At 47.7% G+C, this 25,715-nt stretch overlaps 1 protein-coding gene across 2 annotated transcripts in view; it reads right to left on the bottom strand.

The window, feature by feature from the left end:
* Window positions 1-24,456, bottom strand: part of LOC147628026 (putative beta-1,3-galactosyltransferase 14) — a 68,928-nt gene extending 44,472 nt beyond the window's left edge. Inside the window, exons 1-2 of one of the 2 annotated variants that reach the window (XM_086814997.1) lie at window positions 24,357-24,456; window positions 23,188-24,098 (exon numbers count right to left, since the gene is read on the bottom strand). In XM_086814997.1, coding sequence (XP_086671123.1) covers window positions 23,188-23,678 — 491 coding nt within the window. In that variant the 5' untranslated portion in view covers window positions 23,679-24,098; window positions 24,357-24,456. Of the gene's footprint in view, window positions 1-23,187; window positions 24,099-24,211; window positions 24,328-24,356 lie in introns of those variants that run through there. The other variant, XM_086814996.1, reaches the window with a different exon arrangement.
* Between the last annotated feature and the right edge of the window lie 1,259 nt (window positions 24,457-25,715).

The following is a 25,715-nucleotide window of genomic DNA, read 5'->3' on the forward strand; positions in this document are numbered from 1 at the left end:
TACCCGACTCATACCGTTTACAGGTTAAGAACAATAAATGCAAAACTTTGGACGAAGCTATTCATTCCGCTCGTATCTATGATGATACAATGGTCTCTTCCAAGTCTAAACCCGTTACCGAGCAAGGGAACAAGCACAAAAGAAAGTTCTCCGTACCAATGGCTAGCACGACTCAAGGAAAGTCTTCGGACCAACCTTCGAAGAATTCAACTTCGACACCAGCGAAGAAGAAACGTCTCCTTAAGGGTTTGAAGCTCAAGAAGGAGGAACGTTGCTTCATTTGCGAAGAAAAAGAACATATGCGTAATGAGTGCCCGAAGCAAAAGGGTGCAAAGACTAACGCAGGACCCAAGCCAAAGACAACTAACCAGTTGTCTTTGACAGGTACGTCAGTTACTGTACTTTCTCGCCCTAGTACATGTTTTGATTGTCTATTCAACTCTAAAGTTTTTGGCTTGCATGATCTTCTCCGAGTTTATGGAGAAGTGAATGGCCATAGAATCCACATTCTTCTAGACTCTGGCAGCTCACACAACTTTGTTAATTACAAACTTGTGCGGAAATTGGGTCTTGACACAACACCCAGCAATCATACCTATGAGGTACGCCGACCTGCGGGTCGGCAAGTATGGGATCAAAAGATGGAGATGCTACCGATCCGGATTCAGGACTACAAAGATACTCTGGAATTCTATATTATGCACCTAGAACATGTAGAGTTGTTATTAGGGATTGAGTGGTTTAAGACTCTTCAAGTCCAGATAGATTGGTCTAGTCATATTTTTTTCTTTTGAACATAGGAACAACCAGTATAGTATCTTAGATGATTGTATACATCCCTCTCAGGGACCTCTTGTAAATACAGTTGATTTTGGCAATATAATGGATTCTTCTTTGTATACTGCTTTCCATTGTGTATTGATTCCACTTTCTTCATTTCTCATACCTTCTATGGATGTCAATGAATTAAGTGTATTTAAAAGCAAAGAATTACAGAAGATACTTGATTCGTTTCAAGATGCATTTCCTAAGGAACTACCATCGGGCTTACCACCTGAAAGGACAGTAGATCATCGTATTGACCTGATCCCTGGTGCTCACCCTGTTAGTATTCCACCGTATAGGATGAGCCAAGCTGAGGAAGATGAGTTGGCCAAACAACTCGTAGATTATTTGAGGATGGGCCAGATCCGTCCAAGTAAATCACCTTGGGGTGCACCTGTGTTTCTTAGGAGAAAGAAGGACAACACCTGGAGAATGTGTATAGATTACAAGAGATTGAACAAGCTGACAATTAAGAACCGTTATTCTCTCCCTAGATCAGATAACCTAATTGACCGGTTAGCAAGAGCGAAATATTTCACGAAGATAGATTTACATACTGGCTATCACCAGATACATATTCATGAAAGGCATGTCGAAAGAACCGCCTTTCGGACTAGGTATGGCCATTACGAGTTTCTCGTATTACCTTTTGGGTTAACCAATGCTCCAGCCACTTTTCAGCAAATGATGAACGATCTTTTTCGTGAACATTTGGGAAAATTTGTGGTTGTGTTCCTGGATGATATTGTGATATATAGTCGTACTCTTGAGGATCACGTTAGACACCTCACGATTGTCTTAACTATTTTAAGACAGAATCGACTATATACTAAATTAAGTAAATGTGAGTTTTTCATGACAGACATCATTTACTTGGGACACAACATCACTAGAGATGGATTGAGCATTGACTATGACCGAGTTTAGAAGGTTCTGGACTGGCCTATACCGCGAACAGTGAAACAACTTCGTTCTTTTCTCGGTTTTGTTGTTTTTCGTCGAAAATCTGTGCAGGAGTACTCTCAGCTCACACTACCGATGACCGACTTGTTGAAAGGTCGTGGACGTAAGTCAAAGCAACCTATCACTTGGAATAAAGATCCGAATATGGCCTTCAGACTTTTGAAAGATAAAGTCAAGGAAGCACCTATCTTAGCATTACCCAATCCTAATCGACCTTATTATCTTGAAACTAATGCCAGTGACTATGCCATCGGGGCTGCTCTATTTCAAGATGGTAGACCTGTTACTTTTGAAAGTAGAAAGCTAGACGACACTCAATCTCGTTGGCCAACCCTTGAGAAGGAACTTTATGCTGTGATTCACGCGCTCAAGGTTTGGAGACATTATTTATATGGCTCCAAGTTTGTAGTATTGACTGATCATCAGTCAATCAAGTATGTGTGTGATGCGGATGATTTGAGAGGAAGGAAAGCTCGATGGGTTGAATTAATGCAAGATTTTGATTTTGAGATTCATTATAGAAAAGGGTCCATGAATAGTGTTGCAGATGCGCTTAGTCGAATTAGAGAGGTGAATACTTTGTCATTCACCGAGATTTCTACCGACTTATTTCAGTCATTGAGAGGGCTTTGCAGGACTGATAGTTATTTTGGTCCATTTTGGCAGAAGATCCAGGACGGGAGCTCATTGATTGACCAAGACTCGATGACTGAGCAGCCTACCATTCAGGTTGCAGGAGGCCAGTGGATGATTCAGAATGGTTTACTATTCCGTAATGACAAAATTTGTGTACTACAGATCCCGGACATTAGGTCCAAGATTCTTAAGGAGTGTCACGATGCCCCTTCTGCTGGACACCCTGGGGTATACAGGACATTATCGTTAGTGAAACACATTTTTTATTGGCCAAAGGTGAAAGGATATGTAGAAGATTATGTTCTCAAGTGTCAAGTTTGTCAAGCAAATAAAGCTGAACGCTTTAGACATGTTGGGTTGTTGCATCCTTTGCAAATCCCAGGTAAGAAATGGAAAAGCATTTCCATGGATTTTATTACCGGATCGCCAAGAACACATCAAGGCCACGATTCTATTTGGGTTGTGGTAGATCGTTTGACAAAAATGGCTAGATTTGTACCGACCCGGAAGACCATTACAGCTACGCAATTAGCAAGGCAGTTTATCGAGCAATTGTTTAGACTGTACGGGTTACCGCAGGACATAGTCAGTGATAGGGACTCTAAGTTTACGAGTGATTTTTGGAAACTTGTTTTTGAGAAGTTGGAAACAACTTTGAATTTGAGTTCCTCAGATCATCCTCAATCTGATGGCCAGACTGAAAGAGTGAATCAAAAGAAAAGGAGAGAGAGAGGCGTGTAACTCTGCTATATATACACAAGAAAATCCCGAATACTGAATGAATACATGTGTGGGGCAAGGGGCCATTTTATATGGCCCCTATGGTCCAGTCGGCCTGCAATAAGGACAGCCGACAGCAGCAAACATAACACCCGACTTGCATAAATGACAGTCGGCCAACTCCGGTCTGTCGACTACCACACGTGTGGAGTCGGCCAGCTACAGAGAAAGATAAGGAGCAACAAAACCAGTCGGCTATCACCTGGACCACTCAGGACAGCCTCCCACACGTGGTAAAAATAGGAAAAAAGTAGGGAAAAATATGGAGAGTGGGGAAAAATGAGAAAACACCTAAATCGGGCAGGCACACCCACAACAGAGGCCCTGGTGTAAATATACAAACAGGAGATGACTGCTAACAACTTAAAGCTACTTCTGGAATTATGGATATTTGAGACACAGTTGTCTCTTCTGCATGTGTCTATTGATTATCTGGTTTTTGGATTTATGGATATTTGGGACACAGTTGGCTCTTGTGTCTGTGTCTGGTTATTATGAGAGTTGTTGACTCAAGATATGGATAAAGTTTCTTTCTTGATATGGTTGGCTCTTGTGCCTGTATCTGACTTCGGATCGTGGATCTGGATTTATGGCTTTAATGCCGGAATTATGAAATATCATGGATTGGCAGTGTATCTGAGTTGCGAACAATTGCTTTATAAGACAAAGAGATGTCATCATTTGGTCCCTTCACCAGTCTTGACTAGTGTTTCACTGTAACATGCGGACGCTTCAAGGGAGATCGGTAACTTCCATGCTCAGAAAATCAGCACATTTGTCGCGACGAAAATAACGCACAGAACTGAATATAGATGTGCAGAAAAATAGAGAGAGAGAGAGAGAGAGAGAGAGAGAGAGGGAGAAGAGGACACAATATTGGGTCCCGAATACCCTCTGTAGGGCCCCCACCACGAATGGTGTATTTGCTTTTATTAGAATGATGTGAAATACTGAAAATAAAAGACTGAATGAACCTTTCTTGGCAGAGAGTAATCTCTACCCTTGACCTGCAATCCTTTACCCCTTCTGCGTTAGCTTGATCTGGGCTGTCTTGGCCCTTGCTTCAGCTTCAGCACTTGGCAAATTATGAGAACACAAATGATTTGTGGCCTTGAGGCAATCATGTTACAGTGCACGGCACGGAGCTTGCAGCTTGGGACCGGTTGTGTATGTCACTGAGGATCACTGATGCATGGCAGCATGGGGCTTTCTCCCGGTCTCAGGACAGTCTTAGTTTCTGCCGATCGGATCGCCGGCAAGGAGGGACTAATCTATCACGGATTGATCGCTTTTATGTGGGCGACTGGTTAGGGGAGCGAGGGGGCTCCGTCGGCATTCTCGCTGGCACCTCATTTTCAGATCATGCGCCAGTTATCTTGACATTGGAGGAGAGGACACGGGAGCCCAGCTTGCAGTTGAGGATCCCAGAGAGGGTACTTACAGATCCCAGTCTCGCTGAGGACATTGAGAGGATCTGGCATGATAGTCAGTGCTCTGACCAGGATGCAGCGGGCCAGTGTGCCCAGGGACTCATCGATCTTAGCTCTTTTCTGCATGCTGCAGCTTTGACACGGTTGGGAGAGATTCGCGAGCGGGAGCATCGGCTGAGACGCAGCCTTGCTTCGCTACAGCGCCTTCAGGAGCAGCAGCCTGCATGTGAGTGGGTGGCGTCCCAGCTGAGCCAGGCACGCCAGGAGGTTCGAGAGGTAGAGGAGCAGAGACATGAGTTTTACTATCGTCGTCAGGCCTCTCAGTGGACGCAGCTTGGCGATAGAGTAACTGGAGAGTTTTTTGAGATCACTGGGCCCCGTCATGCGCGAGCAGGAGTCCGCCAGCTTGGTAGACCGGATGGATCGGTAGCTACTGAGCTCGGGGAGATCAGAGCCATTGCCACTGCATTCTATAGAGACCTGCTTTCAGCGGAGCCTGCCACTGAGGATCGAGATGTTTGCAGACAGACTGTGTGGGCCCATGTGCAGAGGAGGGTCACAGACCGTATGCGTACAGTTCTAGGTGCGCCTCTGTCAGAGATTGAGCTTGCCGAGGCCTTGAGGGTCCTGCCACGACATAGTTGCCCAGGGGAGGACGGACTGACGCCGGCCTTTTTTATGCGCTACTGGGACCTTTTGGGGCCAGGCCTCCGCAGGGGCTTTCAGCATGTTTTGGACACTGGGGTGATGCCGCAGAGCTTTTCAGAGGGCTTGATCTATCTTATCCCCAAGGGGGAGGGAGTATCAGATGATATTAGGCATTGGAGGCCTATTACGATCCTCAATACTGTCTACAAGGTCTTAGCAAAGGCCTTGAGTTTGAGGATCCAGCCGTTCCTGGGGGAGTTGATTCATGCTACTCAGACAGGATTTGTCAAGGAGCGCAGTATCCTTGACAACGTCTTTACTTTCTGGGAGGCGACGGCCCGAGCTAGATTTCTTGGCGAGGACTTGGTCGTGATGCTTCTCGATTTTGAGAAGGCATACAATAGAGTTGATTGGGGTTTCTTAGAGGGCACTATGCTTCGCCTGGGCTTTGAGCCAGGATGGATCAAAGGGGTGGCGGCTCTGTATTCCACAGCTTGCAGCCAGGTGTTGATTGCAGGAGGACGGGGGCCGAGTTTTGAGCTGACCAGATCAGTCCGTCAGGGGTGTCCCCTCGCCCCTTTTCTTTTTCTCTTCTTTGCGGAGGCTATGAGCATGTATTTGACGACAGAGGAGGTCGGTTTGAGAGGACTTCAGCTCCCAGTCCGGGGGGAGGACTTGCTTGATGCTGAGTTTGCAGACGACACGGGCTTATTTTTGCATGGCCAAGAGGCCAATCTTCTTCGGGCAGAGCAGTCGCTCCAGGTTTTTAGTGCAGCTTCGGGAGCATTGATCAATTGGCGCAAGACAGTGGCCTTTTGGATCAGTAGTGCTCCCACTCCGGCATGGAGCCCGGACCCCGGTTTTAGATGGATTCCTCCAGGCACAGCAGTGCGGTATTTGGGATGCCAGATTGGCCTAGATTTGTCACCTGAGCAGCAGATTGCCCCGCTTCTTCTGAGCATTCGGAAGAAGCTTTTGTATTGGAGTACAGCTCGACTATCCTTGGCTGGGAGGGTGGTGGTGGCAAATCACGTGCTGTTAGCGACCATGTGGTACATTACGTCTTGCTGGATCTTCTCGAGCTCTTGCATCAGCCAGGTACAGAGGCTGATCAGGAACTTTCTGTGGTCTGGGCGGGACGGTCAGCCAGCTCGGGCAAAGGTTGCATGGGCAGTTATTACACTTCCGCTGGCTCAGGGAGGTTTGGGCATTATAGATCTAGTCGATCAGAGTAGAGCTTTATTGGGGAAGCTTATCGTTCGGGGGTTGCTTCCAGGCGCTGAGCCTTGGAGAGAGCTCCTCTTGCACTGGCTGCAGGCTCGGGCGCCCCCAGCAGGGGGCACTTGGGCACCAGAGATTCACTGGATCTTTATAGAGATGAGGAGGACAGGCCTCAGTAGAGGATGGGAGGACAGATTTGCTTTGAGTATCCTGAGAGTTTGGGAGCTGCTGAGACCGGGGCTCTCTCAGCGACCTCCTTGTTGTGTTGAGGAGCGGGTCAGACAGCCGCTCATCTGGAGCCCAACGGTTCGCACAGAGCAGGGTCATATGCTGGGTTCTCGGCCTCGGCTAGCCTGGGGGTCTTTAGCGGCAGGCCCAGCTCGTAGTTTTGGAGACTGGCAGGCCTTCTGCAGTCTACCAGAGGAGATCCAGGTGGAGAGGCTGAGTCACTTCAGAGGGGGGTTGATTATGAGGGATGATATTCAGGAGGCACTCACAGAGGAGTGGTTCACGCCTCTCGAGCCAGTGGCCCCACGGTGGATGGGAGCCTTTACACAGTTGGAGATCCTGATTGCTGTCAGAGCTTGCACTGAGGATGGCAGTTGCCTCTACTATGAGATTCAGGATGAGGGCAGACTCCAGAGAGTGGAGGTGGAGTCGCCTTTGGTTGCAGAGTGCACCTTTCAGAGGATTCGGGTAGTGGCCGCCGCTTCTCGGAAGTGGCATATTGACCCCGACCCTGCTGATGTGCTCCCGGATTGGCGCATATGTGCATATGCAGCGCGCCCCTTGGCCCGGCTACAGTGGGACCCCGGGGAGTACGAGTGGCATGATCCTTATGCATCCCTTGAGGCCACAGAGATCACCTTTTTCCAGTATACTGTTCGGCTGGGGCGACATATTTTGACGGCGAGGAGGACGGTCTCTCCAGCGGCAGCGGGGCATTGGCGACTACAGGGACTCTCACAGGAGTTCCTGGAGGATTTTTGGGCTCGGCTCTGGGCTAGTCGACAGGCCCGCAGGATCTCGACTTTTCAGTGGCTGGTCGCCCACAGGGGCTCAGCAGTTGATACCTGGCTTGTTTACAGCGGTCTTCCGGCGGCCTGCGTCAGATGCGGCCACCCTATGGAGACACAGAGACATTGCCTTTGGGATTGCCCTCAGGCGCAGCAGATTTGGCTGTGGATGCTGCGTATTCTGGCCCCCCTCTCTCCAGAGGGTATGTTTACATGGGGTGCCGCTGCTTGGTCGACTTCGTCAGGGCCTGCTATGGGCTATGAGATGGAGCAGGGCAGTCAGGCCATCAGATTTATTAGGGGCCAGCCTCGCCTGGTTCCGGCACCGGATTTCTCGTCCGCCAGCTGGACACAGGAGAGGGATTTACGATGGGAGCTCCTCAGCAGCCTCACCATCTGGTTTACCTGGAGGGCCCAGTGCTCTACGGCCTTTGAGGGGAGATTGGAGCCACCAGCAGCAGAGACTGTGCAGGGGATTTGGCAGGAGTTGATCCACACCCTGCGAGGACAGTACGACCGCATCCGGGGAGACTCGGATGAGGCGATCTTACGGCGCCAGGCCTTTCACACCACTTGGCGCTGTGCCCCTTTCTACACCTTACACACAGGATCCCCCCGTTGGCACTACAGGCCACCTGTTTGGCTCTCCCCCCCCCCTATTGTATGATTTAGCCTCTCAGTTCTTTGTACTGATGCTTGTATTTTGCAGCACCTAGGGAGAGTCTCCCGGGCTGCCATGCTGTATTCACTGCTCTGTCTCTCTTATGAGCAGGCGAGATCTTTTGTAGCCCTACGGGCGTTTTTTATATAACTAATGAAAGGATCTTTTCTCGGAAAAAAAAATGATTTGTGGCCTTGGTATTTATACTCCTCAAGACAGGTAGTCGGCCAGTTTAACTGCAGTCAAAATCAGCCCATGACTAAATAATACAGCATTAAATGTTAATAAATGCTGCACATGCTTTCATACCTGGCTGGGCACTGAAGCGCATGGAACTAAGGGTTGGGCACTGTGCGCCTGCCTCATATGGAGGCTGGGCAGCATAGTGACATGGGACGGGGAGAACGGACCCTAGGGATGGGAAACGCGTGGGACGGGGACGGGGGCGGGACGGGGACGGATTCCTGACGGCGATGTGGGGACGCCGGGAACGCCGTTCCCTGTCCGTACGGGGACAGTCAAACAGACCGTTGGCGGCAGTTTTTGACCGTTGGCGGGGCGCCAACGGCTATCTGTCATGGCCGTTTCCCTTGCGCCACTCCTCCAAGGCTCCAAAGCTTCTCTCTTGAGTCTCTCTCCCACATGGCTCCCCTCTTCTTCTATATAAGAGACCTCTACCTCCATGCTCTCCTCAAGCCCTCTCCTCTCCAAGCTCTCCCTCTCCAAGACCCAAGGCTCAAGCTCTCCCTCTCCAAGCTCTCCTTCTCCAAGCTCAATCTCTCCAACCTCTCCAAGCTCACCCTCTCCAAGCTCTCCTTCTCCAACATCCAAGCTCTCCCTCTCCAAGCTCACCCTCTTCATGCTCTCCTTCTCCAACATCCAAGCTCTCTCTCTCCAAGCTCACCCTCTCCATTGTCCAAGCTCTCCTTCTCCAACATCTCCATCCCGATTCTCCGTCTTGACTCTTTCTCAAGCTCTACCATCCATCTCAAGCTCTACTCTATCACTATGGCATCCTCTTCTCAAACCCCATCCTCTCCTCAACCCGGGTCCGCCGCCGCCTCCACCACTTCAACACCAGCTCCATCACAAAGGAGGAGGCCCGCCGTACATCGATGGAGTTGGTGGGATGAGGTAGAGTACTCGCAATACAGTCAAGGGGGTGGTTCAAGACCATGGGTATGTAAGCTTTGCGGCTACAAGCGAACCGACGGTGCCCACAAAGTGCGTGCTCACTTCTTGCATGAGCCCGGCAACGAAGTGCAATTTTGCAAGGAGGTTTCGGCCGAGAAGAAGAAGGAGCTCCTTGAAAAGCTTGTGGTTTATGAGGCGGCCGAGTTGGCAAAACGCAATCCTCAAGTAGCCGTCGACCCCACATCCTTTGTGAGGACATCAACGCCGCATGTACCTCGTTCATCAAGAGAGGCATCCGCTTCCCGGGGACGCCAAAGTACTCTTGATGAGAATTGGAACCCTCAATTGAAAGAGGAGGTGGACATGGCGGTGGCACGATTCTTCTTTCATGACCACATAGCATTTCGGGCGGCACGGTAAGTCCTTGGCACTATGCTCATGTACTATTCAAATATCATGCTCTAAAGACTAAAACTTAAAAGACTAAATGATGGTAAAAATCTGAATTTTGTTTGTGTTTTGCATATGGTGTTTTGGATAGATCTCCATACTTTCGGGCCATGTGCAAATTGATAGCGGAGTATGGACCCTCTTATGTTCCCCCTGAAGGCAATGAAAGGTTAGGGTTAGGGTTTTACACAAGCTCAAGCAGGCGTGGAAACCAAGATGGAGAGAACACGACTTCAGTATGCTTGATTGATTGAAAAGTGAAGTACAATAGCCACATAATAGTGACCCTAAAGATAAGTGTTCACATGTCTGGCCAGAAAATGTGCCGGGTGGACCAAAACACTTATAAACTGTATATAAGTGAAACTGAACTAAACTGGGGGAAAAAACCTCCACTAACTGAAGTAAAAAGTGCCCCAGTAATCTACTGATGATCACTAGCACTCCTCTGGGTGCATACACAGCATAAAACCCAACAAACCCCCCCAGGAGTGATATGTGATCACTGTACATCATCCACCAAAAGGAAACAAATTCAAAGCATTGCGGAATGCTTCAAATTTCGGACGTGGTAATGCCTTGGTGAAGATGTCTGCCACATTTTGATCTGTAGGACAGTAGATCAGACTGATATCTCCTGCCTGGAGTCTCTCCCGAACAAAATGATAGTGAATCTCAATGTGTTTCGTGCGAGCATGAAACATAGGATTCCTGGCCACAGCAATGGCACTCTGACTATCAGTATAGATAGGTGTAGGCTCCTCCACTGAAATATCCATATCAGTCATGAGACGACGCAGCCAAACACACTCAACTGTAGTAGTGTAGGCTGCTCTGTACTCTGCCTCACAAGACGAAGTGGCCACTGTGGTCTGTTTCTTGCTTAGCCAAGAAATGCATGAAGAGCCGAGAAAGAAACAATTTCCACTAGTGGAATGTCTGGTATCAAAATCACCAGCCCAATCTGAATCACTGTAAGCGTATAACTGCATGTCACCCCCCTCAGGATAAAGCAATCCAAGAGACAAGGTACCCTGCAAATAACGGAATACACGCTTCACAGCTTGCCAATGTGACAACCGCGGGCTGTGCATGAATCTGCTCGACTGAGAGACTGCATACTGAATATCTGGCCTTGTATTACACAAGTAAATAAGGCACCCAACAGCATATGTAGTGGCATCAAAGGAAACACTGTCATCTTGTAGTGACAGTTTCATCCCAGGCTCCATAGGAGTACTAATAGGCTTGCAATCCTGAAATTTAAACTTCTCCAGAAGTTTAGCAACATAACGTGATTGCAACAAACCAATGCCTCTGTTATCCTGCACAAACTGTATGCCCAAATAGTAATGTACAAGCCCCAAGTCAGACATGTCAAATGTCTGTTGCAGTATCAGCTTATGGGCTGATTACAAGCTGATTTTTTTGGGACTATTTTGAGACAGTTTGTCGGATGCCTTTTGGAGCTATGTTTGTATCTTGGCACTGGATACATATATGGGCAAGATTTGTGCTGATGCTTTGTGGAAAATCTGGTGCTCTATGCACCCGCACCTTGGTATCTTGTAAAAGTTTCTATGTGAATAAAGAAGTTCCTACGGGGGGCCGGCCGTTCCAGCTCAAGGCGGTGTCTTTGAATTATATATGGTTCTTCCACTGTGTTATCATGCTCTGTGTTTGGTGTATTTGAAGTGTTGGTCTATTATATTGTTCGAGGTCCCCACCCGTCTTGTGACAGGCACAGATGAGAGCCTTTGTCTGTCCCTCAGCCTCACCAGCCTACTTATCATCAAATACCACTGGTGGCAATGAATTCAAAGCGGGAAAAAGCTGAATGGCATTAGAGACTGATGGCGGAGGTGTGGATGGGACTGCTATGGTTGCTATTGTTAGACATCATCCCCTACTTGCTGGCTTCCTATTTGGTGTCCTATTTTAGCCTCTAGAGATGACCATGTTAGTCAGAGAGGCTGGTCACCCCTCACATATATTTTACCCATATTTATTCCCCGTTTTATGGTCTTGCATATTTTTCCAGTCGTGGAGGTATTTATCACCAGTCGGATGCCTTCTTGTAGGTGTATATATAGCCGGCATGCCTCCTTCATATATTCATTGCTTGCCTAGCTTGTCTAGCTGCAGTCCCTCACATACAAGGTTCTCCCCTCTTGCTCAGGACATGTATTCCTTTTGGTGATGATATTGAGAGTAGGTTCTCACCTGTGTTTCCTCTCCATCTTTCTCTCTCACTCTCTCTCCTGTGTTTCCACTTTCCCTTCTTCTGCTGCACATTCTATCATGGTATCAGAGCGCCGGTGATTGTCAGCGTTGGATGCTCCCTCCTCTACCTCTTCAGATCTGCGTTTTTCTACCTATGGACAGATCTGCATTTTTTGCTTTGAAGCTTGCGTTAAAGCTTTTCAAGGGCTGATTGATCCCTCTTTCAGTGGGCTGCAGTTCCTCCTCATGAGGGCGTCAATTGGCAGCCTCTAGGCAGCCTAACAGGGGCGTGTTTTTTTGGACAACATACCTGCCCTTCTTGGCGGCACCTTCCAAGGTTCTCAGGCGTTTTTTTTTCAGGTCTGGACAGCAACATAGCTGTCCCAAACAAGCTGCGTTTTTGGCCTGTTTGGGCTTGCTTTCCCTAGCCCTGATCTTGGAGCTCTCTGGGCTCCCTTTTGCCTGCCCCTTCTGGTTATCCTGTGCCCCACCCCCCCCCCTTGTTTGTTCTTTGCAGCAGTTCTTGATCTGAGGCTTTAGCGTTATCATATTCAGTCTATTCTACAGCCCCTTTTACCTCTGCGTTTTCAGATTTGCAGCCATGGTTGCTGCGTTTTTCTAAACCGATCTTGCTGGTAGCTCTACCTTCACTTGGGCTTCATCTATTGGACCCGAAGGTACCTTCTCTTCAGCGTTTTTCCTCATAGGAGGTGTGGACACTGGTCGGAGATCGGTTGAGGGTATGGACAGCCGTTGCCACAGCCTCTCCCCAAAGTGGACGAGGAAGATCACGATGCTCCAGCATGGTCCTCGCCATCTCCACCACAGTCCTGTTCTTGCGTTCTACAACTCCATTCTCTGAAGGCAATCCTGTATTGGCCAGTTCCCTTTTGATGCCATGATCTGCACAAAATCTGAGAAATACAGTCGAGGAGAATTCACCTCCTTTGTCAGCCCTGAGAGTCTTTACCTGAAATCCAGACTCCTTCTCCACCATCACGTGCCAATCTTTGAACCGTGCAAAAGCTTGGTCCTTCTGGGAAAGAAAGTAGACCCACGTGAATATGGTACAATCATCAAGCAGCAGCATAAAGTAGAGAGATCCTCCCAAAGATGGTGTCTGCTGAGGTCCACACAAGTCAGTGTGAATCAGCTCCAATGGTTTCGAAGCCCGCCTGGAAGCTGCTTCGGAAAGGATTCCCTGTGCTGCTTACCACGTATGCAAGAACTGCAACGCCCTTGCCTACTGCCAACATCTGGCAAGCCAACCACCATTTGGTCTCAGAAAGCTCGCCTCAATGCATCCACATTTAAGTGGCCAAAACGAAAGTGTCACAAATCTCCGACATGAGAACCTGTCAACGAGAAGAGTGCAGAGAGCTTGTAGATACCATTCTCCACACCGCCTTCCCAAACAACCTGGCCAGTCTCACGGTCCCGTAGAGCAACTGAATGCTCTTCAAATTCCACCCGAAAGCCAATCTTGCATACTTCATGCACTGACAAAAGATGAAAACCCAAAGCAGGAACATAAAGAACACGGGAAGCATGCTTGCCCCACTTGCCGTCGGGAATAATCTCCATTCGGCCCTCACTATGTATCGGAATAGTGGAGTTGTCGCCAATAAAGATGCGACCTGACTGTCGTTTCAGATCCAAAAAGAAGTCACGGGATGGAGTCATGTGCTTGGAAGCACCACTGTCAAGAATCCATTCCCTGGTATCCTTCGCGATGAAGCCAACTGCCTCCTCGCTCGAAGACGATGAAGCGTCGGAGTCTATCATCTCTAAGTGCACAAATGCAGGAGTCTTAGCAGCTGAGGCTGATGAATCAGCACTCTTCCCATTCCGCTTAGGACACTTCCTCCAATAGTGGTCTTTCTCGCCACAATCATTACAGGATCTTTCGGCCTTCAGCTTCTCTCGTTCTGAGTCAAGCTTCTTCTCAGAAGACTTCTCCGGTGAAGCCTTCCCTTTGCCCTTGTTGTTATTCCGGCCTTTCGACCGTTGGCCAGTTAAGGCCTCCGAACCGCCGCTGTGAGAACGGTTCGTGAAGCGTTCCTCCTGGTCTAAGACCATTGGCACAAGCTCCTCCCAGGTAATAGTGCTGAGCCTGCCACTCGTAATCAACGAGAAGTAGAAAGCAGAATACTGAGCAGGCAAGTGGGACAGCAAAGTGATGGCCATGTCTTCATATGATATCTCCTTCCCAGCCTGGAGGACTTCCTACTGAAGGGCCTGCAGCTTGTTAATGTGTTCCCGCATTGTCGAGGACTTTGCAGGGTTCATAACCCGCATCTGCACTTCCAAGGAGATCCTCTTCATGGGTGATACCCTGTTATAAAGAGAAGCCAAGTGCTCCCATATGCCTCTGGCCAGCGTCATGTGCTTTACATGATTGATCACTTGTGGTGTGCAGTTGAGGAAAATAAATGACCGGACCCTGGCGTTGACACGATCCCACATGTGTGCCTGTGCCTCTCGGTCCTTCTTCATCAACAGTAACTCCCCTTCCTCTGCTTCCGACCGTGGAACCCCGATGATGATGAAATCAGCAAGGTCATATGACTCCAGCACAGACTCCATCATAACCTTCCAGATGCCGTAATTGTTCCCGTCCAACTGACGGTCCACTGGGAACGTGGGGAGAGTCGGGATCTTCACATGCTTCTCAGCCATCTCTAGTAAATCTGCCATCGCGGGGATGAAACTGAAAAGGGTGGGTGGGGGGGGGGAAAAAACTCTAAAACCTGCAAGTGGCTGTCCAGCACCTTAGCCCGCCTTCCTCTTGCACCTTCTCTTCCCGAACAATCCAAAACAGTCCACCAATCAGCAACCTAACTATCCCCCTGTTGCTCAGAAAACTCCCAAGATCTATCACAAGCCTAGGGCTCTGATACCATGTCAAAATATGCAGCGGAAATGATAACCAAACTTGGGTCCACAAGAGCAAGTAGAGTGCAGAAAATAGACAGCACAAGAGACACAGAGAAATAGGCGTGTAAACTCTTCTCTATACACAAGATCCCGCACAAAACTGAATGATACAATGGTGAGGAGCATGGGGCCTATTTATATGCCCCATGGATGCAGTCGGCCAGCGCATGAGGCTCTCCATGACTGCATAAAGCAGTCGGCCAGCAGCAGATGTCTCCACGACTGAGTAAAACAGGTCGGCCAGCATACAATATCTCCACGACTGTGTAAAACAGGTCGGCCAGCATCAGCACCTCCACGCCTGCAGAATAGGCAGTCGGCCAGCCACCATGGGCTCTTGCCAATCATCTAGCATCCATCCACACCATGGAAAATGGAAAAAAATGGGGAAAAAATACAAGGAGTGAAAAAAATGATAAAACACCTATACAGGGCGGGCACACCCACAACAGAGACCCTGGTGTATAAATATAGATAGGAGATGACTTCTAACAAAAAGATCATCAAAAATGTCATAAAATGTGTTCATATTGTGCCCAATACTTTTCCCAAACATTGGTGCAGGTCTGTCAGAATATGCAGCGGAAATGATATCCAAACTTGGGTAGACAAGAGCAAGTAGACTGCAGAAAATAATCAGCACAAGAAACACTGAGAGATGTGTGTAAACTCTTCTCTATACACAAGATCCCGAAGATACTGAATGAGAAAGTGGAGGAGGATGGGGGGCAATATATACAAGCCCATGAGGGCAGTCGGCCAGCTCTAGAAGAGGCCCACGACTGGACAAAATCCCACGACTGCTGAATATAGCAGTCGGCCAGCATCTGATGCCCCACGCCTGGACAGAACAAGTCGGCCAGCACTCCTACAGCCCACGACTGATACAGATGCAGTCGGCCAGCTTCAGAGTGCTCCTGGCATCAACTGGCAGCCCTCCAGCCACTAGAAAAAAATGGGAAAAATAGGGAAAAAATACGGGGAGTGTGGAAAAATGATATACGGGCGGGCACACCCACAACAGAGGCCCTGGTGTATACAAATAGACAGGAGATGACTTCTAACACCCCCTCTCAGCTCCTGGCTGTGTAACCAACCACTGGGAGCTGGGGTGCCGCCTGAGCAAATCCTGAGAGCGACTTCGTGAAGAGGTCCACCGTACTGTCCTCCGTCGAACAGAACTCCAGCAAGATGTCATCAGCAACGATCTGTTCACGAACAAAGTGCCTCTGGATGACCATGGGTTCCTCCAGTGGAAGCCCAAACCTGCAATGTAACCTCCTCCTGCTCCGTAAAGCTGCTCCTTGGCCTGAAGTAGATCCCCTCGTGTCCGGATCTCCTCCCCAAACTGAGTCACTCCATCCGCGGAGTCGGACTCTATCCAACAATCCCCCTCCTGTGTAAAAGAGTCTCTGATCCTTCGCATGCCGCAGAAACCACAGGAAACGTGATCCTGCCTCCCAAAGAGACATCTGCAACCAAGAGCTCAACTGCCTCATCAGGAAGCTCCCGTCCAATCCGGTGTCCATCAACCAGATCAATGAACCATCCAGCTTCTGAGTCACAGAGACATCACACTGCTCACAAGGATCAACACCTGTTACGGTGCATAAACAAGTCCTAGAAACCTGATGAAACCTGTCAACCACCCCCTCTGAATCCGGAACCACAAAGCCTGGAGAAACCACCTCCTTCTGCAAGCAAACACCTGTCACCTGCCTGGCTTTCCGAAAGGTCCCCGTGGAAAGAACATCCTCAACTACTGGAAGTTCTTTGTCCCGAACACGACGAGACATCAGAGCATAAGTGACCTGTTCAGCTTCCTCTGACTCATGAACACAAGAACTACCAACATCAGTACTGGAAAGTTCCTGCCAACTGCTACCATCTACTGGCAAGCTATCCACCACCTGGTCTCGGAAAGCCCGCACCTGCAGCGTATCCACACCTGAGTAGCTATTACCACACTGGCACTCATCACAATCTTGAGGACCTGGGAGAGAGAGTGCTGAAAGCCTGTAAACTCCATTCTCCACTCCGCCTTCCCAAACCACTTGGCCTGTTGCTTTGTCCCGGAGAGCAACAAAATGCTCATCAAACTCCACCCGTACGCCAGTCTTGCACACCTGATGCACTGACAACAGATGAAAACCAAGTGCCGGAACATACAACACCTGGGAGGAATGCTTCCCCCCTCTGCCATCGGGAACTATCTCCATCCTGCCCTCACTGTGAACTGGGATAGTGGACGTATCCCCAGTAAGAATATGACCAGAAAGCTTGCAGAGATCCTGTAAACCGGAACGGGAAGGAGTCATGTGCCTGGAAGCACCACTATCGAGAATCCACTCCCGAGTATCCGTCGCGGAGAATCCTCCAATCTCCTCCCTGCCTGAAGAAAATGAAGCATCGGTGTCCATCACCTCCAGGTGCACAAAAGCCGGAGTCTTCAAGATTGCTGAGGAATCTTCTCCCTTCTCGGTCTTCCGCTTGGGACACTGCCTCCAATAGTGGCCTTTCTCGCCACAATCATTACAGGTCCTCTCTGCCTTTAGCTTCTCGCGGTCAGCGTCGGACATCTTCTCAGAAGACTTCTCCGATGAAGCCTTCCCTTTGCCCGAGTTACGGCCTTTCGACCGTTGGCCAGTAAAGGCCTCCGAACCTCCGCCATGAGGAGGGTTCGTGAAACGTTCCTCCTGGTCCAAGACCATTGGCACAAGCTCCTCCCAAGTAATGGTGCTGAGCCTGCCACTAGTGATCAACGAGGAATAGAAAGCAGAATACTGACCAGGCAAGTGGGAAAGTAACGTGATGGCCATATCTTCGGACGATATCTCTTTCCCAGCTTGAAGGACTTCCTGCTGAAGGGCCTGCAGCTTGTTAATGTGTTCCCGCATCGTCGAAGACTTTGCAGGGTTCATAACCCGCATCTGCACTTCCAAGGATATCCGCTTCATGGGTGACACCCTATTGTACAAAGAAGCCAAGTGCTCCCATATGCCTCTCGCCAGCGTCATGTGCTTCACATGGTTGATCACCTGTGGTGTGCAATTGAGGAATATAAACGACCGGACCCTGGCGTTGACACGGTCCCACATTTGTGCCTGTGCATCTCGGTCCTTCCTCGTCGATAATAACTCCCCTTCCTCAGCTTCCGGCCTTGGCACCCCTCTGATAATAAAATCAGCAAGATCATATGACTCCAAAACTGACTCCATCATGACCTTCCAGATGCCGTAATTGGACCCGTCCAACTGCCGATCCACTGGGAACGTGGGGAGAGTCGGAATCTTCACGTGCTTCTCAGCCATCTCGATTAAATCCGCCATCTCGGAGAGTAACCTGAAAGGGTGGGTGGGTGGGAAAAAATCTGAAAATCAGAAAATATGCAAGTGGCTGTCCAGCCCTTCTGCCCGCCTTCCTCTTGCACCTTCACTTCCCGTTCAGCCCGAAACAGTCCACCGATCAGCAACCTGTTGCTCCCCCTCTTGCTCAGAAAAACGCCCAAGATCTGCTAGAGCCTAGGGCTCTGATACCATGTCAGAATATGCAGCGGAAATGATATCCAAACTTGGGTAGACAAGAGCAAGTAGACTGCAGAAAATAATCAGCACAAGAAACACTGAGAGATGTGTGTAAACTCTTCTCTATACACAAGATCCCGAAGATACTGAATGAGAAAGTGGAGGAGGATGGGGGGCAATATATACAAGCCCATGAGGGCAGTCGGCCAGCTCTAGAAGAGGCCCACGACTGGACAAAATCCCACGACTGCTGAATATAGCAGTCGGCCAGCATCTGATGCCCCACGCCTGGACAGAACAAGTCGGCCAGCACTCCTACAGCCCACGACTGATACAGATGCAGTCGGCCAGCTTCAGAGTGCTCCTGGCATCAACTGGCAGCCCTCCAGCCACTAGAAAAAAATGGGAAAAATAGGGAAAAAATACGGGGAGTGTGGAAAAATGATATACGGGCGGGCACACCCACAACAGAGGCCCTGGTGTATACAAATAGACAGGAGATGACTTCTAACAGGTCCTAGGCACCTCCAATTACCTAGAAGGCTGCCAAAATGGCTCCAATCTGCCCATAAGCTTCCTCTAGCTTTGCCTAAAAGGTGGCTACAAGGAATAATCATGTCTACATGGCACCGGATTGAGGTGTGCAAGTGACAAATCAACATAAGTACCCAAGTCCATCCTCACTTTGTTGGCCGTCCTCGGCATGACCCACACGCATCCATGTCACATGAGTCCCACCCACGCATGAGATCACCCTTGATCTCCTGCCCAATACCTGTACGGCCATATGCAGGATCCAACACTACTCTATATGGCCATAAACAAGGTCTGCCCCTATCGTACAGAAGCTTTGCAAGCTTCTTCATCATGCCTAGGGCCATAACACATGTTCATCGAGAGAAGCCAACCAAAAAACACCTAGCAGATGCTGCCGTTCTTGCACAAGACCATATATGAAGACCCATACAGCCTGTGTACAGCCCCGTAGGGTTATTATACACTCTGTATACTCTGTTCACAGGCTCATGCAACCCTAAAAAGCGCCTCAAGTTTTCATGGCTTGCCTACACACGTTTCTTGGACATGGAATCGGCCGTACGTACCATCAGCTCACAGAAAACAGCAACCACCCAAAATGACAAACACTTGCTTTTTCACAAAAACACATGGGAGTCGGCAGCACCTTCTCCCCTCTCTGTGGCCGGCCTTCCCCTTCTTCTTCCATCCTCGGTGTCCCATACCGCCATAGTTGCCAGGCGTTTCATGAAACGTGTTTCATAAACATTTCATTCATTTTCTAGAAGCTTCAAAAACGTTTCATACAAAAAGGGGGTACAGGCCTCAAAATTTATATACAAGTTTATAATATGTTAAAAATATGTTGCCTTCCCTGCAAAACAATATTAAACATGCATCATTTACACATTAAAACATGTTTACAAGCTAAAGCTAAAGAATCTGGGTGACCCAGTTACACTGGGCACCCAACTGAGTCACTGACCAATTGGCATAAATAAATTGGCAACATCAAGAATCAAGATCTGGATTTTATCATCAATAATGGCACTCAAAGTGATCACAAAAAGTTTGAATCCTGAGCTGATACAAAAAAAGTAAACTGCAGTCTAAAATACACAAAGTAAAGCATGCTGAAGCCTGAAAGATGCAATCATGCATGAATGATGACAAATAGTAAACTAGAGGAGCTTGATAGCCCCAAAGACTAGAGTCCTCAATATGGAGTGTGGACACTGCCAACTGGGCACTCAATCCTCAACATCCTCGATGTCCTCATCAGTACTCTCCTCGGTAGACTCAATGTCACTCTCAGAAGAGGATGATGCTAGCTCAGCTACCGCACTCATCTCAGCTGCTGCACTAGTACTAGCACCTCCTGTCATCCTAATAATGCTACTGTAGATGCTCGTGTGCCATGAGCAGGTGCCATCAACTCCTCATACAACATGGCATATATGTCGCGCTCCTCGTGAGGAATCTCTGGGACATCTTTCATCTTCTCAATGTCGATTTTATCGACATTGACTTGACGAGGGTCTATTGGATTGCCCGACTGCTCAATTAGGCGGAGATTGCAATGGCAATACACCAACCGCTCCAACTGAGCAGTAGACAACCTGTTCCTCTTCTTTGTATGGAAGAGGGCCCATGTGCTCTAGTTCCTCTCAGCAAGACCCGAACTGCAATCCTGTTAGAGGCGTTTCTGCCATTAAAATACATAAACTTTGTAAGTACAATTGTAAGTACAAGGTACTAAAGTCTAAGTATAATCATCATTGATCAATGTATTATGTAAATAACAGATGAGCAAGTCTAGGCTATGGGATGCACATGGAGTCCATACAATCTGCGGGAACTCATCCTCTAGCATCCATCCCATAGAGACATAGTTGCTACCATTATCAGTGACCACTTGCACTATGTTTTGTGGGCCTATCTCCATGATAGCCTTGCGGAGGTGACCATATAAATGCTCCTGTCACCACTGTCCCAAACATAGATGCATCAATGGCACACAAAAACATAGTGCCCTTGCAAGAGGACACCAAAATATTGTACACATTTCTCTTGCATATATCTGACCACCCGTCACATAACAATGTGCAACCCAAGTGGCTTTTAATGGCTCTATCTCCACCTCCACTGCTTGTTGCTCTCTTCTGAGCTCTTTAGTGCGCAAGGTCTCATAGGAGGGTCCCTCCCACTCACATCCAATGCGGCTGATTGCCCTCATGGCCTTTTTCCATCGTGATGTGCGCACAATGTGAAAAGACAAAGCACATTGGATGAAAAGCCTAGTGAGTTCCCTAGTTGCATCTTTAATTGCCTGCTTTTGCATGCTTGCTTGAATGCTTGCTCTCTTTAGAGAGGCTTTGGGTGTTGCGGGCAAAGGGATTTGTGTTACAGTGGGAGTGGAACTACCAGCACCCCCAAATCCTGCTTGGCTCTGTGCATCTTCCTCTAAACCCAACTGTGTTCTCTTTGATGCCTCACATGTATCCTCACTAACCCCAATATCCTCAAGCACAGGCCCACAACAGTGTCTTGCCAGTTGCTATCTTTTACATTCTTGTAGCTCGGCTTTGATGTTTGCAGACACAAGTTTGCATGCACCAATGCCTTCCCCGGTTAAACTTGTGAAATGGGCCTTAACACGGATTATGGACCCTCTTGAGCAAACCCCGCAAAAATTACATTTTCACTTTTGTGTGCCTGAACCACCATATTTAGATACAAGAGTGACATGGGCCCACATGGCATCCTTAGTGCGAGGCATCTTGACAAAAGCAAGGCTAGATTGGCACCCTGGCATGAAAAGCCCCTGTGTGTTTTTTACAAAATCGAAGAAAAAAAGCACAAATCAGCACAACCAACCTGAGAGTTGGCGGGCACGGAACCTCAGAAGTGCGGGAGGAGCTGGTAGGAGCTGATTTGTGCAAGGCAAGAGCAAATTCAATCAATTTCCCAGTCGCTTGTAGACGTTGTTTTGAAAAACGTGCTCTCTGGATAGAAAACGTTGAAAAACGTAGGTTTTCCCAAGCAGCATGAAAGAAACGCATTTCATTCCAATCAAACGTTTCGTTTCATTCAGATGGAATGAAACGCGTTTCATTGCAACACTACATACCGCCCATATGGCACTAGGAAGCCACAGGAATCACACCTACTCCTCCCTCCTTACGAAGTTCCTAAGGCTTCCCACCATCAGGGCTGGCTCAAATACCAATGTTAGGACCCTATCATGTAAACCACATGTTGTTAGCCAATCAAAGGGACATAAGGACACGCATCTAGCTCACTGCCCAATGATAGAGCCAATCGGGCTCACCCTTGTGCTGGAGGTTAGAAGCATCTAGAGACTTGGCTCCACATGCAAAGCCAAGTTGTCCCATACCACCACGACACACCCCTCCGCCGATGTGAGCACGTAGTGGTCTCAGTAGGGCCTAGAGTCCAGGTATGAGGAGCTCTCCCTCAAATTAACTCAATAACTCACTTATATAGCCCACCTAATCTATAGGTGCCATAAATAGCCGAAGCCTCCAAAAACTCATAAACCTCCCCATTTAAATGCCTAATCCAATCCCCCGGTTAACCTAACCCTAGGTTAGTCATGTTAATCTTGCTAGGCCTTCCAGATGTAACACATTGTCTAGTCCAACTTGACTCAGATGACCACACCACCAACCCAAGGTAATAACCACTGATGGCCTTGCAGCAAGTTCCTGGTCCACCCAAACATGTTTGGGCACCTATTTGGTGTGCCACAACCCTTCGTGCAGACCAATATGGGAATATGGGTCCACAATTTTATGCACCTATTCGGCAGTGCGCCAAACCTACTTAAGCCCGCTGCCCACTCCAGCCATCTAACCTCCAGGAGCCACCAAAATCGGTCCTGTCAGTGCTCAGACATGGTGCGTCTCATAAAGGGGGGATTACAAGCTGCCATGTTGTCTTTGAACAATTGACATGCTGCTAAAGAAGATGCGTCCTGGAAACAAAACTGCCCAGTTGTCTTTGAACACATTGACATGCTGCTAATTGACACTAAAATTGCCTAACGATGCTTTACAGGATGAGATTGATTGTACCTGAAAATGCCTTCTGGATCTGAGGGGAACCAAGTCTCTCGCAGTGCTTTCCTACGCTCTACGGAACCAAAGCTAATTGACACTAAAATTGCCTAACGATGCTTTACAGGATGAGATTGATTGTACCTGAAAATGCCTTCTGGATCTGAGGGGAACCAAGTCTCTCGCAGTGCTTTCCTACGCTCTACGGAACCAAAGCCAGTCTGCACTCCAACAAACCCTAATACCTTGGGCCTGGAAAGGCTGTTGCCACCATCCAATCCAAGTAGATCCTGCCCAGCTTTGTGATCAACCACAGCTTGTTCTGAGGTTTGCTTCACTCCACCTGTCCAACCAGGGTACTTTTCCCCGGGCTTGAAGAAAGTAGATCTCAGGGTATCTTCCACATTGATGCACTTGCAGGCAGCTTGTTCTTGAGGATGGTGGACGAATGAATGTGAGAAGAATGCAGCGATGTCTGCCTTGAAGACGATGATTCCAAGAATCGCCAGACCGAGAAGCAGAAGCACATAGGTCTGGTGCCGAGAAACCCTGGCTGAACGCAGGGATCCCTTCTCCTGCCAGCCATTAGCTCGGAAGGGGCCAGGCTTTCTGATGTATGATGGAGAGGAAGGCATCACAACACCTTCTCGTGAAGCTCACGGAATCCAATAATAGAGAGTTAGGGCTCCGCAGAGCGATTAGGGTTTCTGAGGTTAGTGCTTTTGCAGGGCGATTAAGGCTTCGAAGGAGCGATTAGGAATTCTTAGGGCTTCTGCAGAGCAGTTAGTAAGTGATTGCGAATAAATTGGTTTGAAGGTAGAGAGCAACTAGGATTTCTGTCGAGTGGCCGACAGAACCCTCATTGAGCTCTGCTTTTGCTAGGGTTGGTGCTTTTGCTAAGCTTTGCTAGAGTTATGGTTACAAGAACAACAAGCCTTCTGTATCAATTCTGTTCTGTATGTAAAGCTTTACAACCGTACAAGGTGAAGAAGTGAAGCTTCGAGTATGTGCGATTGATGATGGATCTTGATCGAGCTTTGGGCTTTCTTTTTCTGCTGCAATCAAGTTTCGAAAAGGCCAGCATCAGTGATTCGCTCTCGCTTGCAAATCACACAAATTCCCAAAATTGTTGGTGTCTCATATTCACACAAATTGTTCGTGTACACACAGTCTCTCACACAGAACGCATGAGGAAGATCACTTCACCGTCGTTGGTGGGTAGGACGAGATCTCTTCTTCTGCTTTTAAATTCGGCGTTCTCATAGAATTGACAATTCTAAGATTGTTAATAAATTCTCAATTTGTCATCATACCTTCTCGATAATAAGTCTTGCAAACCACTTGGGTACTTCAATCCATTCCCAAATTGGTAATACCACAATGTTCACATGAGGGGGAGAAAGGGCAATAGGGTCTATCCATCCATTCTCAATTTGGTATTTAAGCTGAAAAATCAAATTCATTAATTAAAAAGATTATGTATTCGCCACTTTTTAATGTTAGCCAACCAAATCATGCCTTCAAGCACCTCAGTGTGAAAAAGAAGCTTGTGAAGTGCCACTGGGAGGAGGGGACATGCTGCGGAACAGATTATGAAAAAGAATTTCACCATGACACCATGTACATAAAGGACCCCCATCTTCATCAATTGCTAGACATCATTGTAAGTAATTTTTATTAATTTAATAGATCCAATTTTAATGCCTCCAAGGGGCACGCAATAATAGAATACTGGTATTATAATCACATGAAAATGCAATAAATGACTCTTTTAATATGTTTCTCTCAATCTTGAATCAATGGGAATTTTTGTCATCACAAATAAAAAACATGTATGGTTTTATTTCCGTCTTCCTCTTTCTAAATATGTATGGTTTTATTTATATCTTCCTCTTTCTAAATATGTATGGTTTTATTTATATCTTCCTCTTTCTAAATTGAGAGAGATGATTTTCTTAGGGGCATAATAAATGTAAAAGAAAGGAAAGGAAAGGAAAGAGAAAAGGGGGGGGGGGGTTACTTGAAGGTTTTAAGCTTACAATTTAGTTATCATGATTGTTTTACTTGGGTTGCAAAGTGTAGAAAGAAATTACATTTAAAGATTAAAGTGTCATTGAACCTTTTCAAAAAGAGAATCATTTAGGATCTTTTCGTGACTTTCTTTGGGATAACTAAAGTAAACACTTATCATGGGTGTTTGAATAGTGGTCCTGATCTTTTCGTGACTTTCTTTGGGATAACTAAAGTAAACACTTATCATGGGTGTTTGAATAGTGGTCCTGTTAAGAGTAACCCTTCTTGCTTCTTCCCTCCTTTTTACCTTTGCAAACTTTTTTGCTAGCCCTTTGATCCAACCTTGCTCGCTTCTTTTTTCCTTTTTGCCTTTTCTCTCTACTTTGCTAGTCCCCCTTTGATCTATGACAAAGCTAAAAATCTAACGTCTTCATGGGTAAGAGGCTTCTTCTTGGTTGTGACATATTCTAAGCTTCTCTTCATGCTAAACATTGGTGCATGTATCCTTTGGTCATTTCTCCCAAGGTTTACCTTTGGACAATAACTAGCCAAGAATTAGTGTACTTAGATAAATCTCTAACATAGCATAGGTGCTAACTATGTTAGAAGTGGCTAAAACAACCAGCTCCCCAGGTCATTTCTCCCAAGGTCTACTTTTG

Source organism: Cibotium barometz, chromosome 20 (assembly GCF_041138505.1).
Source record: "Cibotium barometz isolate CiBa-2024 chromosome 20, ASM4113850v1, whole genome shotgun sequence".
NCBI lineage: Eukaryota > Viridiplantae > Streptophyta > Polypodiopsida > Cyatheales > Cibotiaceae > Cibotium > Cibotium barometz.